Source organism: Musa acuminata, chromosome BXJ1-8 (assembly GCF_036884655.1).
Source record: "Musa acuminata AAA Group cultivar baxijiao chromosome BXJ1-8, Cavendish_Baxijiao_AAA, whole genome shotgun sequence".
NCBI classification, from domain to species: domain Eukaryota; kingdom Viridiplantae; phylum Streptophyta; class Magnoliopsida; order Zingiberales; family Musaceae; genus Musa; species Musa acuminata.
The window spans coordinates 5,001,511-5,018,984 of NC_088334.1; the positions used below are offsets into that span (position 1 = coordinate 5,001,511).

At 36.7% G+C, this 17,474-nt stretch overlaps 1 protein-coding gene and 1 long non-coding RNA gene across 7 annotated transcripts; one reads left to right on the plus strand and one right to left on the minus strand.

Annotated features, from left to right (window-relative positions):
- Positions 1-3,879: 3,879 nt before the first annotated feature.
- LOC135586235 (uncharacterized) lies at positions 3,880-6,346 on the plus strand. Of its 5 annotated transcripts, none has more exons than XR_010475787.1 (4): positions 3,880-4,447; positions 4,759-4,825; positions 4,905-5,031; positions 5,125-6,346. It is a non-coding gene; the product is annotated as an uncharacterized LOC135586235 (long non-coding RNA). The 5 variants fall into 5 exon arrangements; XR_010475789.1 differs by having other exon boundaries at positions 4,947-5,031; XR_010475786.1 differs by having other exon boundaries at positions 3,880-4,216; positions 4,342-4,825.
- Positions 6,347-12,679: 6,333 nt separating this feature from the next.
- LOC103993625 (cold-responsive protein kinase 1) lies at positions 12,680-16,899 on the minus strand. 2 transcript variants are annotated; one of them, XM_009413758.3, is made up of 7 exons: positions 16,675-16,899; positions 15,984-16,113; positions 15,723-15,838; positions 15,433-15,643; positions 15,093-15,330; positions 14,783-14,933; positions 12,680-13,301 (listed from the first exon to the last, which is right to left on the minus strand). In XM_009413758.3, exons 2-7 carry the CDS (start codon positions 16,051-16,053, stop codon positions 12,900-12,902), a joined length of 1,188 nt encoding a protein of 395 aa, XP_009412033.2. In that variant the 5' UTR covers positions 16,054-16,113; positions 16,675-16,899; the 3' UTR covers positions 12,680-12,899. The 2 variants fall into 2 exon arrangements, with proteins under 2 accessions (XP_009412033.2, XP_064937333.1); XM_065081261.1 differs by lacking the exons at positions 15,984-16,113; positions 16,675-16,899 and having other exon boundaries at positions 15,433-15,638; positions 15,723-15,840.
- Positions 16,900-17,474: the final 575 nt, after the last annotated feature.

Sequence of the window (17,474 nt, forward strand, 5' to 3'; positions counted from 1 at the left end):
GTGTGTGTGTGTGTGTGTGCGTTAAGATCATATATATTGAACTTTCCATGACAACTTAGTATTAATTGCTCAAATTCTTTTGTACCTGTTGTTATATATTATGTGAGCTGCTGCAACTGTCAAGTTTTCACTTATCAGCCCATCAAGATTGTGTGTGTGTGTGTGTGTGTTAAGATCATATATATTGAGTTCCTACAAGTTTCTGTTTGAGGAAACAAGGAGATTCAGTTCCAATCTGTAGAACAACCTGATATGTTCAGATAATGAGTTCATACATGACATCAAGTCCATACTGAACTCAAACCCCCATGGAATAAAAGGATCATTTGAGAAAAGCAACATTTAGCACCAAAAACCATCACTCTCCTACCCATCTTATCTATATGCTCATGGTGTATGTAGTATTATGTTCACCTAAGATTGCTTGGTTGCTTTGTGATTTAGGTGGCACAAGTAATGAGAACAACAAAGCTTTGGAGCCAGCCAGCTGTTTCCTGCACAAACTAACTTGTCTTAACCTTTGTTGTTGTCTTGATTGAGTAGTCTTATATGCTTAGTTAATAGTCAAAATCCTATACCATGGTGGAAAGTCCACAACTTTACATGTCAGTCTTATTCATTTGACCAAAGAGTGAAGGGACATGAGATTTGTTCTTATCCCCTTCCAAACCCACACTTGTATTCTATTGTGTGTATGTGTTATATATGAAGTCCACAAAAGATGTGTCAACCACTCTACCTACGCATTACATTTATATCCAAAGTGACTTTTTCCAAGCTTTCAAATTCTTCTTGTCGGGGCTTTAAATTACAAAAGGGAGCAAATCCAAGAACAATTATTCTTTTATTTTTTGTGGTTGGTCATGAGAGGGAACATGCTTACACCTTTCCAAAAAGCTTGAACCAAAATTAAAAATATAAAGGTACATCATTAATCATCCCACTAGTGAGAGCTAAAGGAGAAACTAAATTAAATTTAGCTTGTCTATCTAGTCTTTGTAGCATCATGTGTTTATCTAAAGTAGAAGTGTGGTGGAGATTGAGATATGAATTTATATTGGAGTTGAGCCAAAAACATAATTATCAATATTCGAATCTTCATGTATCATGATTTTATTTAAATCAAATTAAATATATATAATTATAATTAAAAATAACAATTAGTTTATCTAGTAAAGATCACGACGAAGATTGAGACATGATTTTATATTTGAGTTTGAGCCACGACATAATTTTTTATTAATGTGCGATCTTTATATATGATAATTTTTTTATTTAAATTACATATAAAATTAAATTTATAATTATAATTAAAAATATCAGCTAATTTTATCTGATAAAGACAACGATGATCCAATGGTGAGCTCTCCACAGTCAAAAGAGTACAACACCACTGGCTTCCTTTTTCCTAAGCCTACGATTTAGTAGGCTATCCATGGCAAGCCTACGGTACCATAATACTCGCACTAGTGATGTCCGGATTTGCTCCTCACGAGAGAGGCGAAGGCGGGTCACAGCTCCTTCGCTGACTCTTATCATTGCATTCCATGCTCACACTTCGACTGTCCCATCACCATCTCACCTCTATTATATGATTCCTAATGACATAATATATCCATATATATATATATATATTTAAGTTAGAAATAAAAAGTCTTCCTTTTCTTCTTTTTCATGTGAAATGGCAAATATATAATATCCATTTCCCACTCATCTGATCTTACAAATAGTGAAAAATATGAGTTTTATTAACTTAGTCTTATGACCAAAATAAAATAAAATAAAAGAGTGCACAAACCTTTTCTTTTTTGTTTTTTCTTTCTTGATAAGATTTGACTTCCTCGGCTGAGATTGTGACACGTGTTCATTTAGATTGTGTCCCAGCTGTAAAAAAAGCGATACTGCCATTTGTCATGCTGTCTTGTCTCGCCTGTCGTCTTAGTTTTCCTCCCTTTTGTCGGGAAAAGGACACCGAATCTTACAGCGACGCCGCGCTTGGCGCGACACCACTCCCCATCTCCACCGTCCATCGCTGTCCTCGACGGCAGATGATGCTATCATGTAAAGCACCACCGTTTTCCGTTGACCGTTTGACCCCTTCTTCCTCCATGTAATCAATCAATACCAGAGTTAGATCGAGTTTAGCGTTGATGGTGCCAAAAGTGGTGATCTCCGGCCATCAGATTTGAGTTGGATCCAATCTGATCCGCCTTGCACGAGAGATGATGTCAACCATGTCACTTTCCTTTTTGATAGGAATGCCTCGAGAATCATTAGTGTCCCTTTGTTCCTTCTCTTCCTGCGTTCTTTGAATAATCTTGCATCTCAGCAAGGTGAGCTGCAGGTGCTGATCTCCATCGTTTGACCGAAGGTAATGAACTGAGATGTTGTTAGGGGATTGGGGAGAAACACCCACGTAATTGAGCTATCACCTGATTCATTCATCACAACAGTGGAAAGAAGAGTTTTGATTCTGGTAAGCGTCGAAAGAGATCTCGGACCGACCAAAATGTTTTCTCCATCCCTTCTTTTCCTGGTCAAACATGAAAAGGAGCTCTAATGGCTTTCTCGTGACACGTCTACAGAGCTTCGGTGGATCTCCTTTGGACTAGTCTCGCAAGGGATAAATGCATCGAAACAACACAACTCGTGCTCTCGAAAGACGTCCGAGTTCAAGGAACAAACCGCTTTCCGAGAGCTTGCTGCCCGGAACGGAAGAATCATGAACCACCATGGAAGTTGTTGATGGCGCAGACACTAGATTTCTCTCTCGTTAACTTGATGTTAATCATGTCACCATGACTTTCGTGTTCCGTGCAGCAGAGAAGTCGGTGGATTTGGCTCACTAGATATGAGAAATACATGGGTCATTTTGCCAGGTTTGAGTGCCGATGCAGATGGTATTGAATGTTCATCAGGTGATCGAGACTACCATGGTTTATTGCATCTACCAGATTGCTGGTTTAAGAACTCCATGCATGTCTTCTTTGGTGATGCCTTCTGTGAACTCAGCGAGTATGCATGAACAGATGGTTTTCTGCACCAAACAATGAAATTGTCGATGCCTTAATGTCTTCTGCCATTGGTTCTCCTTTGCATTATGAGAACTACATATATGCATCGAAAAGCATTCATCTTTCCGAATTAACCTTAATTGCTCACTGTGGAATTGCATCAGTTGCCTGAGATATGTCCTCGAGTTTTAGGATCATCATCATCATCAAAACACATGCAGCAATGACATCCTACCGCATGCAGTCATCCAACTCTCTTCTCTTCTTTCTGCAGAGAAAGTAGCAGATATGACTTGATTAAATAACTATATGTGCACTAACATCTTCATTGAATACACCTCCAAAAAGAAATGATGAGAACTTGAGACATTAGTTGACAAGTTAAGATGATCCAAACAATTTCATTCCCCACTCCTCAAAGATCTTTTTGTTTTGACCTTGGGAAATGTTACTTGTGCAGACATATAACTTGAAAAAGCTTAAGCTAGAAAGTTATAAGCGAATACATGATATGTATTATCTCATCATTTAGTTATTGTTGTCCATTCAGAAGTTAATATTTGGCTCTCAGTCAATGCTAGATTGACTTATTTACTGCTTCATTGGCTGCACTTATGAGCTGAGCAAATGGGAGAAGTAGAGTTTGTATGAACATTAAGCAATTGGTAACCCACTTTGTATGGTTACACCAAAAAGTTTATACTCTGCTTAGTTGTCTTAACTATATATATTGACTATATAATGCAAGCATTGTAAATAGAAGAAATACATCATGTGTATGAGGAGAAAATGTCAAAGTGTTGAGAATACATAAGGAATATTGTCTTCTTTTTTGCCCTGATTGGTAGGGTGAGGTGAGGTTGGCTGCAAGAATCTGAAGTTAATCCAAGTGCACCAGACAAACCCCAGCGCAGAAGAGAAAGAGAAAGATCCCACAGAGGGGAGTGAAGAAAGCCAGCAGCTAGCTTTATTTGTTGGCCCTCAAGCCCTGCAAGCTGGGAACCAAGACCTTCACAGTTTCTCCCCCTTCGTCTCTCTCCAAACTCAATCCCACATCCATGTCCATGTTGAGAACCAGCTAAGCCCCTGCTAGGGTTTGCTCAGTTTGGGAAGGTGGGATGGGGTTTCCCGCAGTGGGTGGTGAGTTTGCACCACAAAAAGTGCCTCCTTTGGGTGATATTTTAATGCCTATTTGCTTTTGAGTAAGGAAATCCTCCTCCTCTTCCTCCTCTTCCTCTTCCTCCTCCTCCAGGGCTATAAAACTTCTACACCTCAACCGTAGTCCCTCATCTTCTCCTCCACTTTCTCTTTGCATCTTTTTCTTCAGAGATCAGGTGGCATTGGGTTTGCAGATCCAGTGGTGTTTCTTTGTATCCATGGGGAGAGTTTTATGGGGCTTCATTCTCGTTGAGAGGAAGAAGAGATGACAAAGGGTTGTTCTCTCTACTCTCTTTCTTTCACCCATGCAGAGAAGAACAGGTGATGGTGGGAAGAGTACAGGTGAAATGGGTTGTGCCTGGCTCCCTGTATGCCACACGTATAGACCAATCCTTGGAGTGATTGGCTACTGTGGGTGGCGTGCAAGGAGCCAAGCATGAAACCTTCTCTCTCTCTCTCTCTCTCTCTCTCTCTCTCTCTCTCTCTCTCTCTCTCTCTCTCTCTCTATGCATGATCTTGCAGTCATTTTATGTAAGAGATCATATACTTTAAGTTTGATCTCGATGAAGGTTTCATTCTTTTGCAGGTCTAGTCACCAACCTCACGACGGAGAGAGAGAGAGAGAGAGAGAGAGAGAGAGAGAGAGTCTAAGAGTAAGTGTTTTGAGTCGATTCAACAATCTTTTCTATATGCTTCCGAGTGATATTTCATTGAAGCTTATGCGACTTCCAGTTGGTGTTCTTCTGCTCACTACAAGTCGTGCTCATGACACAGAAGTGGGTCTCAGTTTCTTGCATTACATGAACATGGATGAAACCAAGGAATCCACGACATGGATTTGGATCCAGCAGCCTTGACAGTAAGGATGCCATCATATCTTCTCTTTGCTTACGTTGTGTGCTGGTCTGCACTATGGATTCCATTCTTATGCTTAGTCCATTCTGTCTGCTAGATTTCAGATGTGTCAGCCCCCCCAAGTAGTCTTTCACTTCTACGGATCTCCTTAAAGAACAACAACATGATCACGAGCAAGAATGCTCTGTAACATCTCAAATCTCTCCCTTCTCTTTCTGGTCTTTCTGCTGAACTTGCTCAAATGACGTCCGCATCATTCGCTGCAAGAGTTGGGAGCTCCCATCTCCTCTCATGCAGTCAGTTGATCATCACACCGACATCTCCTACACCCAGTGATATCAACAACAGCTTCGCTGTTCTCAACAACTCCTCCATCTTACAACGAAGCCACAATCGAGTTCAACGATCAAACACGAGTTCAAAGCTCAATTTGACGCCTCAATCTGAAACCATTCCGTTCCAAGTCTCTCTTCAGGTGTTCTTCTAGTGGTCTACTGCTGTTCGTTCTCTCTCATTATCTCTTGCATGGTGGAGCACAGCAGCTCCCTCCGCTGGGTTGGAGGGGCTTCTATACCACCATACTTTTATGCCTTGCTTTTGTTGGTGGCAGTGCAAGCAAGAAGAGAGCCCAAGTGTTTTGGCTCAGAGGGTTGCCAGCTTTCTACCCTTCCGAGGTCTGAGCAGCTTTGTGTGACATCCAAAGGGAATTTTCAAGGTTAGGGAAGGAAGCCCATCCGTCATCAAGTACTCCGAAACCCTATTTCCCTGTCTCCAAGACATACATGTAATATAATATACACAACACACACACACATCTCCATCACACAGTCTCTTCCTTCTTCTTCTTCTTGCTAATCGATCTGTCATACTGCGACTCTGCTCGTTCCCTCCACATGCTTACACCAAAGCTTACATACAAATGGTGCAGAGAGAATGGAGCAGCTCGACTGGACTACTCTCCTCAACTTGAGGTCACATGCACATCTTAAAGCACCGAGGATCTCCATGGACAGGGACTTCTCCTGCAGGATCCAAGATCTGAGGTCAATAATGTTCTGATGATGCAGTACAAGCTCCTCAGATGGAATATATTCCACATGATGCTTGAGGCTGTGATGTACTTAGGAAGATGCACAAGCATTCTATGAGTGTAACTACATCAACATGTAGATTTCTCGGAAGAGGTCCAGCCGAGACCGTGTGAAGATGAACAGAAAAACATCAGTCATCAAAGCATCCTAAAGAATTTTGGGATAGCATTTCGATGCATACCTTACAGCCGATATCACCTGATTAATCTAATCTTAGATTCTTTGTCATGCGATCGTTCCAATTGAGTATGATTTTATGTAAAACTTTTTGAACTTGGCCAATTAAATAACACAAACACCTAAACAAATCCACCATCTCATACATTAGATCTCTATGTCTGATAGTTAAAAAAACTTGATCCTACTTTGATAGGAGCAGTTTCAAGGCACTATGGAAGTTCATGTAGTGCTGACGTCCCTCGCGGTTTAAACTTTTGAGTCATGGAAACAATCTTTCTATTTGTAATAAACCATGTCGATCGATGGTTTACACAAAGCTAAAAATACGACGTGCTTAGTTAGGACTTCTTCTTCTTCTCTGGGATTAGGTTAAGAGATGATAGAGAATTAGACAGAATGGACTTGAAGTGTTAGGATCTACAAGGAGATGGCATTGCTTTTGTGTTATTGTCAAGGAAATGGTTATCTTCAAAAGCATGCTGTTCGAGTGTCAATTTCTTTGTCCTAAATGGAGAAAGACTCTCAAAGAAGAGATGCTTTAGGTGTGACTGATACAGTCTGTAGCTGCAACAATTTTTAGCATTAGGTGAACACTAATTTGAAAGAGACGTGGAATCTTGAGTGATGCAAATAACTAAACACAGAGAAATGAAGAGAGAGAGAGAGAGAGAGAGAGAGAGATTTCAAAAGTTTGACTGCTTTTTGCAGTGTCTCTCTTTCACAAAGTTTATCCTAGTTAAGAAACTACCTGCTGATGACCTTCCTGCAATTGAAACCAACACTGTAGACAATGAGCAAGCACTGAGTTGAGATCCTGGAAGCAGTTTGAGCATGACCTGCCCAGCATGATGCCAGCCTCAGAAGAGAGAAGGGAACCAAACTCACTTGGTTTCTGGCCAAAGCAGAAGAATCCAACACAAGTGACATTAACTGGATAGACACAACAACAGCAAAGGAGCTAAGAGAACCAGCCTACTAGCCCAGTAGGCCAGTTGAGCATTTTGAGAGAGAGTGAGAGAAAAAGAGAGAAGAACCTGCCTGCACACCCAGGGTGGCAAAAGGACAACAGCAAAAGTACCTTTTGGTACAGAAGTGGTACAGGGTTGTTTATAGCAGCTAATCAGCTATACCAGGATGCTTATATGCATGTGCAGTTGTGAAAAACCATGTCAGTCAGAAGAGGGAGAAATGGATTCAAGGCAGGGAAGAGAGAGGAGAGAGTAAAACACAGTGGAAATGTTTGTTAGTGTTTATGAAAGAAACATACTTTAGTTAATAGCACAACTATGAAGTGATTCCAGTAATTGTGTGGATGAGTAATTGCGTGGATGAGAAGGGTTACGAATTGATTTATAGTAATTATCTAGGTAGTTATAAACATGTTCTAAATAGTAGTCCATGATCTAAAAGTTATAAGATAGTTCTTATACCTAACTTAATCATCTATAAATAAGATCATTGTTCATAAACAAGATGAAGAGTGTGTATTTAGGAATATCTTGTATATGTTTTATGTCTTACCTCTTATTTAAATACTACATCGGTTTTCTTAATTCAAATGATTCTTTTTAATTACATCGTAGTATTCTGTTTTTATCGTTTTCTTACTTCATCTCGAACATTTGTGGTATCAAAGCCAAGTTTCAATCTAAACTGGGCATTATAGATTTCAATGATAATTCCATGTCTCAACTCCTTATTCTCATCTTCTCGGGCAAATGCTATAAATTTTAGAGTATCAAGATGAAGACTCTATTCAAGTCTCAAGATCTTTGGGACTTAATAGAGAATGGATATGCAGATCCAAATGAAAAATTCAGGCCGAGGGAGAATAGAAGGCATTGTTCTTCGTTCAATAAGATGTACATGAGACAATCTTCTCAAGAATTACAGTAACGACAACCTCAAAGCAAGCTTAGTTGATACTTCAAAATGAATTTTAAGGCTTATCAAAGGTGATTATGGTAAAACTTCAAACCTTTCATTGTGAGTTTGAAATTTTGTTCATGAAAAGCAATGAATCGGTGTAAGATTTTCTTTCTCGAGTGATTAAAATTGTTAGTTAAATGAAATCTTATGGTGAACATCTTCATTCATGATCATATAATTGTTGAAAAAGTATTGAGAAGTTTAACTCCGAAATTTGATCATGTCGTTACTGCAATTGATGAGTCAAAAGATTTATCTATATTTTTATTTGATGAACTAATGGGTTCCTTGTAAGCACATGAAGCAAGGTTGAATATGTCACTTGAAAAAAGTGAAGAAAAAACATTTCAAGTTAAGGGAGAGTCTTCTACTTCAAAAGAAGATAAAAAATCAACAGGAAGAGGATATAACAGAGGAAGATTTCATGGTAGAGGAAATGGAAGAGGAAGAGGAAGAGAACACTTTGATAGACAAAATGAATAAAAGCAATCAAATTATGATAAAAAAAATTACAAGAGTGGAATTCAATATCACTATTATAAAAAGTTTGGTCACATGAAGGCAGATTGTTGGAAAAGAGAAAAGCAAACAAGTTATGTGAAGGAAAATGAAGAAAATAGTAAGTTATTTATGACTCATTCATAAGTTAATGATATCTCAAATGATATTTAATTTTTGGATAGTGGATATTCTAATCATATATCAGACATAAGATTAATTTTTAGAGATATTGATGAAACTCATAAGTTGAAAGTTAGACTTGGAGATAACAAGCAAATCAAAGTGGAAAGGAAAGAAACAATTGAGATGAAGATAAGTTAAGGGAAGGTAAAATACCTTGATAATATTTTTTTTGTTCCTAGTTTATCACATAACTTATTGAGTATTAGACAATTGATAGATGATAGATATTTAATTATATTTGATGATGGTTCATGCACTATTAAAGATAAAAAATATGGTTTAATTATAGTAAATGTTTACATGATGCAAAAATGTTTCCACTTAATGTTTCAAATACTGAAAAGCATGCTCTTGTTGCGACTAAAAAGAATGAGTCTAATTTATGGCATTAAAGATAATATTAAGGGTTTAATATTGTTAAATAAAAATAATAATTTTTGGATTACCTAAAATTAATACACTTGATATATGTGAAGGATGCATTTATGACTAACAAAGTAAAAAATCATTTTCTTTTGGAAAAGCATGAAGAGCATCTAATTGTCTTGAATTAACTCATGCTGACTTATGTGGACCTATTAATATAAAATCATTCGATGTAAGTCAATATTTTCTATTGTTTACTGATGATTATAACCGCATGAGTTGGGTATATTTTCTGGAACTGAAATCTAAAATATTTAATAATTTTTGAAAATTCAAGGCACTTGTAGAAAGCCAAAGTGGTAGATACATAAAGACACTGTGGATATATAGAGGTGGTGAATTTTTATCTAATAAGTTTAATTTTTTTTGTGAAGAAAATGGTATTCGTAGAGAATTGATAGCACCATATATACCGGAGTAAAATGGTGTAGTTGAACGTAAGAATTGAACTGTCGTTGAAATGACAAGAAGTTTGCTTAAAGGAAAATATCTTCCAATTTTGGGTAGAAGCAATTGCAACAGTAATTTTTTTATGAAATATTTCACCAACAAAGGCAGTTATGAATCAAACTCCTTTTGAGGCTTGGTATGATATAAAACCAAGTGTAAGTCATCAAAGAATTTTTTGTTGTATTGCTTATATTTTGGTAAATTCATAAAACTACCACAAGCTTGATGAAAAATCTAAAAAATACATCTTAATTGGTTATTCCTTATAATCCTAAGTATATCGATTATATAATCATGTTAGTGGCAAAATTATTATTATTAGAAATATTATGTTTGATGAAAGTGCAAGTTGGAATTAGGAGACCAATGAAGGTGAAACATAAATTCATATTCCAACGGAATTAGATACTCTACAAAATCAAGTGACAGATCCTGCTCCAATAAGTTCATCGTCAACCTCACCCAATGGCAGTTCAAATTTTGATTCCTCGTATGAAACCCTTCCAGGAAAATTCAGATCACTAACAAAAATTTATAACTTTTGCTTTGTTTATTTCAGATCTTATAACTTTTAAGGAAGCAATTGAAAAAGAGAAATGACGAAAAGCAATAAAGGAGGAAATCAAGTCAATTGAGAAGAATGAAACTTGAAAACTAATGGATCTACCAAAAGAAAAGAAAGCCATTAGATTAAAATGAGTGTTCAAAACAAAGTTTAATGTAGATGGAAGTATCCAGAAGTATAAGGCTTGGTTTATAGCAAAAGGATATTTACAATAACAAGGTAGTGATTTTGATGATACTTTTTCTCCGGTTGTTAGATTCAAAATCGTGAGAACATTTTTGGCTTTAGTTATTCCCTTGAATTGGCTTATTTATCAATTTGATGTGAAATCTATGTTTTTAAATAAAGATTTACATAAAGAGATTTTTGTTATTTAACCTAAAGGTTTTTTAGTTAAAGGATATGATGAAAATGTATATAAGCTAAAGAAAGCTTTTTATGGGCTTAAACAATCTCCAAGGGCATGGTACAGTAAAATTGATTATTATTTTTATCAAAATAAATTTAAGAGGAGCAATAATGAACATACTCTTTATCTAAAGAAGGAAGATGAACATAATATTCTAATGGTTTACCTTTATGTTGATGATATTATATATATAAGTTCATCTAATTCTTTTGTAGCAGAATTTAAAAAATGCATGATGAATAAGTTTGAAATATCATATTTAGGTCTACTACACTATTTTCTTGGGTTGGAACTGAAGCAAGGATTATATGGAATTTTTCTTTCACAAAGGATCTACTCAAAAAATCTAACATGATTAATTACAAAGCTGAAGCAATAACCATAAATGTAAATGAGAAATTGAAACTTGAAAATAGTACATATTTAACAAATGTAAGATACTACAGAAGTTTGGTTGGAGGTTTAATTTATCTAACTCATACTCGATCAGATATCACCTCCATTGTAGGTGTAGTATCTAGGTTTATGCATAACCCAAGCAAGCATCATCTCGGAACTATTAAAAGAATTCTGTGTTATGTTGCTGGAACTACAGATTATGACATTTAGTATTCTTATAATTTTAAATATAAATTATTTGGTTTTACTGATAGTGATTGGGCAAGAGCTTTAGATGATAGAAAGAGTACTTCAAACAATATTTTTAACTTTGGATCAGGAACCATATCTTGGAGTTCAAAAAAACAAGCGACAATTGCATTATCGACATCAGAAGTAAAATATATAGCCGCAACATCAGCAGCTTATCAAGCAATATGGTTTAGAAGATTTCTTAAATATCTTCGTCAAGAACAAAAAAAAAGCAACGGAAATATTTTGTGACAACAAAACCACAATTGCAATGACGAAGAATTTAATATTTCATGAAAGAACGAAGCATATAGAGATACGCTATCATTTCATCCGGGATTTTGTAGCAAGTGGAGTCATAACAATAAAGTATTGTGGAACAAATGAACAAGTTACGGATATTCTCACCAAGTCGCTTCCAGTTTAAAATCATGTTTATTTCATGTCGCAAATCAGTGTATGTAACTATGAATCAATGGGGAGTGTTAAGAATTGATTCATAGTAGTTATCTAGGTAGTTACTATATTCTAGGTAGTTTTAGACATGTTCTAAATAGTGACACATAATCTAGAAGTTATAGGGTAGTTCTTACATCTAACTCAATCATGGTGACATGATGGAGTGAGGTAGTTACCACTAGGTCTTACAAATAATATCATAGTTCATGAAGTAAGATAAAAAATGTATACTTGAAAATATCTTATAAGTGTTCTATATCTTACTTTTTATTTAAGTACTACATCGATTTTTTTGATCGACAGTATTCTTTTTAATTATATCATAATATTTTATTTTTATTGTTTCCATAGTCCATGCCAAAGCTAAAGAAATGATTGATGTGATCCAATTATGTAATAGACATCATATTACATAGAGTATCGAACTAACGAAAGATCAATCAAACTCATCTCAGATCTCAGTTCTGTTTCCCCATGTTTTTGATAGAGGAACTACATATCACAATGCCCTCTACCATTTGTTGAAAGAGAAGACTGAACAGAGATCTAAGTAGGCTGTGTTTGATCCTTTCTACCACAAAGGTACCAATGATAAAATATTTCATGTGAAACCATTTTCAAGTCTGTGTTCTGGTTCATTCAGAGAAGGACAAATCAAAATATATATAAATTCTTTTTCTTTTCCAACTGATGTATTATCAGAGGCTGAAAAGATATGAAATCTCAAATATCCAGTTTTTCGATTTTTGGAGTTTCTGCATATACAAGTGGCTTTCCCTGGGAAGGCATTGAACTATCACTCCACAAGGTATATCTTTCAGTTTGCTAATTAAATCAATCAACAATTCCCTTTACTATTTAAACATCGGCATAATCCAAGTTCTGTTTTGACCATAATCCATATGAATATATACAGAACCTAAAATCTACGATATGCAAAAATAAAGAATCAAATAGATTTTCTTTCAAGGAAAAAGGGGAATTACATTGATTTCTACATGATTATGTACCTTGAAAGTTCTTTCTTTCAATTCTATGTTCACTGGCTTTCAGTCTCGTCCTCGGATATTGCTGCGAAAGGTCATGGATGCATCTGTGGTGTTCTCTGATGACGAGGGTGAGCTGTGTAGAAAGGATGACATGACCTTGGATCTATTCATTGGATCCTTGTTTCTAATCTTAAGGTCCATAAAATTCTCGATTATACCAGGCTTTACGATCTTCTCAGAGTCGACGCCCTTTTCACCAGTCAGCAACTTGATGACAGTGGACATTGAGGGCCGAAGTGTCATCGCGTCTTGTGTGCACAGAAGTCCAATCTTCAGGAACCTATATGCCTCTTCAATATCTAAATCATCTGTTAAAGAACTATCAATGATATTCACCAGCTTGCCACATTTGTATAGCGCCCATGTTTGCATGACCAAAAATCCATTTGTGATGCCCGGGGACTGCACATTTGTAAACCATGTTTCCAGATTCAGGATAACCACTAAAAAGACATAAGGAACTGCATGATATTTTTCTTATTATATTATGTATCCAGTTAGGAAATTATTTTCTTAACTTATGCTTACCTACAAATAAGTACAACAGATCATTTATATGAAGTTTCCAAATCATTTTATTATGCACATAAAGAAACAACTGATAGCAGTAAACTAGAACACTTTTAGGCAACAGGGATGATTTATTTTCCATTTTATTTTTTATGTGTATCTTCTAAAAAGCATATTGCTTTTCTAAAATAGATAAGAGGATTGAATCATTAAGGCACTAAAGAAGCAAAAACAAAGCATTAAACTTCTTCCTCGTTACACCATCACTACTGTCCTCTCATAACTTACTAACTGCAGTCGTCACCAGACAAAATTAATCTTTAAATTAACTTTAATAATTAAACTAAACTCATGATCATGGATGTTTCATATTATGCACAATTTATCATTATTGAAATTTTGCTCTTGCCAAAATGATTGTCGACATGGGTCCATGAGCTGCAAACACCTCCATTACTAGACTGAGGTTCTAGGACTTGCCTATGCAATAGTTATTTTGGGACAATGCTAAAATTATACACAGGAAATAAAGTAGGACATGGCACAGATATAACATCAGAAGATGACATATCTAGTTGATAAAAAATCTGATTACTTAGATACGGATCACCAAAAGCAAGTATGAGTATATACCATAAATATGGAAACATACTCATATCTAAGGCCAAAAATATAATTTACCTTGTATTTTAATCTCCAGCAAGGCATTATCATGCTACTGGAAACATACGATTCATTAAGCTCCAATTGATAAAACTCTCATTATTTCTTCATCTTGCCATAAAATCTGGGATGAGAAGATGATCCCTTGTACAAGTTTATGAATCTCCACACATCCAGCAAAGGTAGTGGATAACACATCTAGTACTCGAAATATGCCCTCCATCCTTATTACACCACTCTTTGTTTATTGTTTGGACATTCCTTAACATAACATAGAGACAAATGTACGCTGGATATTCAATTCCCAGTATAGCATTTTCTTGTCACGTGAAAATCAAATGGGATCTAAGATTGTTTGCCATTGGAGGGAAAGGGATCAAAATATTATGCAGAAGCAATTAACCAAGTTAAGGCATGCAATTGACTTTGTTATGATACTTACAGTAAATAATTAAATTTGGCATACAATCAAGCAAACAACTTGGTAGTTCTTCACTATCATCAGGATTGACATAACTTCATTATTATCAAGTTTCACTTGTGTGCCGTGCATTATGATCATTTTCAAAACCAACTGCAACACACTGGAAGTTGATGCAATGAAAGCATTGTTTCAGCAACAAAAAATGCTTGACTGTATGATGGAAAACTTGCTATTTATGCAATATAATCACCATTTTTAGTTCATAATTGATTAATATTGGCCTTACCCTTTCCAGAAAACACTGATCTTCATAGGGTAGCCTTGTGTTGGTGTTACATCTGCCACTAACTATTTCTAGAAGAAGAACACCATAGCTGTAAACATCTGACTTCCTTGTCACTTGTCCACGAATTGCATACTCTGGCGCTAAGTAACCGCTGCAAAGAAAGAAACAGAAGACTTCAGAAAAAGAAAAAAAGATAGAATGCCAGTGATATCTTGAGCCAAATAATGTGGAGATTGCTGCCAGTGGCATTGTACTAATAAGCAGCAAAAACTAGACTATAGGAAGTTTAAAAAAAAGCAATGGAACCTACAGTGTTCCAGCAACTCGTGTGCTGACATGAGACATATTTGCCGGAAGAAGCTTTGCTAAACCAAAATCAGATATTTTTGGTGTGAGGTCCTTATCAAGAAGAATATTGCTCGCTTTAATATCTCTGTGAACTACATGAGGCCTGACTTCATCATGAAGTAATGCAAGTCCACGAGCAACACCAACACAAATTTTGACTCGTGCTCTCCAGTTGAACTGAATGCTACTGTGGCTCGATCCTGAAAGAAAGCAATAATGATGTGCTCAACTTATTGCAAGACCTGTCTGTTGTTAAGTATACACGAATACTAAATAAATGGTATAAGAAAGGAATATGGTACCAAGAAGTGTTTGTGCAATGCTGCTATTCTCAAGATAGTTGTAGACAAGTATTCTGTGAGATTCTTCTACGCAGCAACCAAACAGCTTGACAAGATTCTCATGGATGATGCCAGAGATTATGGTGATTTCAGTCAGAAATTGTTGTGCTCCATGCTTTGACTCAGCAGAGAGGACCTTTACAGCGACAACTGTTCCATCTCCAAGCCTTCCCTACATCATACACCATATATGATAAGGAATGTTTATCAAATTAACAGAATCAGACAACTATGAAGTCTATGCAAGTTACCTTATATACAGAACCAAAAGCTCCTTGTCCAATTTTGTTAGCAGGGCTAAAATCATCCGTTGCATTTTTCAATTCCTTGTAGGCGTAGATTTTAACACTTTCGGTTCTTGGAATGTCTGATTAAAAAAAAAGAATCAAAGCTTAAACTAAAGGTGGAATGGACTTTTGACAATATAAGAGACAAATGAACCAACTGCATTATCTTCAATAAGAAGGCAAAGAAACATAAAGCTAAATCACAATAAACCACCGCATGTCTACCTTCATCAATTTGACCACGCTTCCAGTTTGAAGTTTTTTGCCTTCTGAATATGAAAGAGAAACAAGTCATCCTTGAATTAATAAACTATCAGATTTTCCTGTGTGCGATGAATGCTGGATTCTGAGTTCCCTGCAAAGGTAAAAACAAGTGAGGGAAATATATCAGCATCAGTTTAAGACAAAGCAGATAAAGAAACATATCCGTTCCTATCGTTATCAAAGCTCATAAACTAAATAAACATCGATCAGCATAGAGGTTCAGATCAAGACTTGCGGAGTTCGATGCTTTCTGGCTCGTGTTTCACACTATGCAAGCTGAGCTGAAAGGGTTTTTCTTGAACTTATGGATAATTGTTGTCTGCAAAGAACTGGTGACCACACCCAAATCAAGTGATTTATCTTCAAGTTTTTGCATAGCCATTAGTGTGCTAGAGGTCAAAAACATCAACTTTCAATAGAAACATGTCATTTCACTCTCTGGAACTTGTGTTAAAAAAGAAATCAGCCAACAACAGATAAGAAATCAGATGATCCAATTGAATCAATGCTATAAAACAAATCCGGATCTGTTATCCCTGTCAAAGGAAACAAACAAGCAGCTGTGCACCAATAAAAAACCAACATTTAATGGCGAAGAAACAAAAAAATGCAGTCTTGAACTCAGAACGAGAAACCCAAAAGCAGAAGTCACCTCCGAACACAAAGACACCCAGCCGATCTGTCACCGGAGTAGCTGCGCAGGCCAGCGTTCGCTTCGAGAAACCGCCGCCCCCCACTCCACTCCCTTTTGACCCCGCCAGTCGCGAGACCAGAATCACCGAGAAGATCGACAGACCTAGAAATCAGGCAACAGGGTGGGGCTACCGAAGGCCGCCGTCCTCTAGGGTGCCGGAGAGCTGCTGCCGTCGACCGAGAAGGGTCGAGGTGGAGTGAGCGAGCGAAGGAATGTGCGCTTATTTATATATCGCGTTCCGCTGTAAAACGCTTTCGAGTCAGTTGACCGAGTCACGTGATCGAGGCGGCTGAAACGTCCGGTTCGAGTCCCCAATTAGACTCCAAACCGGGTTCAACCCCGCGGCATTGCGGACCACGTTACGGTTTGCTGCATCGCATTGGACTTGACCAAATCAAATGGTAGGTGCTACGATAGTCAACGGTCAATGGGTAGTTCTAATCTCAAACGCATGTAATGTATATATATTCTATCATTAAATGTTAATAATGACAAATCATGTACTTTCAACAGTTGCATCAATTAAATTATTTGTATTCGGGTGAATATAATATTATTTGATCAAGTCAATTGGCTAATTTGGACCAAAGGCGAAGTGTAACAAATGATAGGGGAGGCATGAAGACTAGAATGATGCTTTGACATCTTACGCCACTATTATGTCAAACCCAAAGTCTCCATGGCTGACATCAATATTGTTGACTTCTATTCGGTTTCAAAGATGGTGGGAGGCTAATAAAAAGAATAAAAATATATAA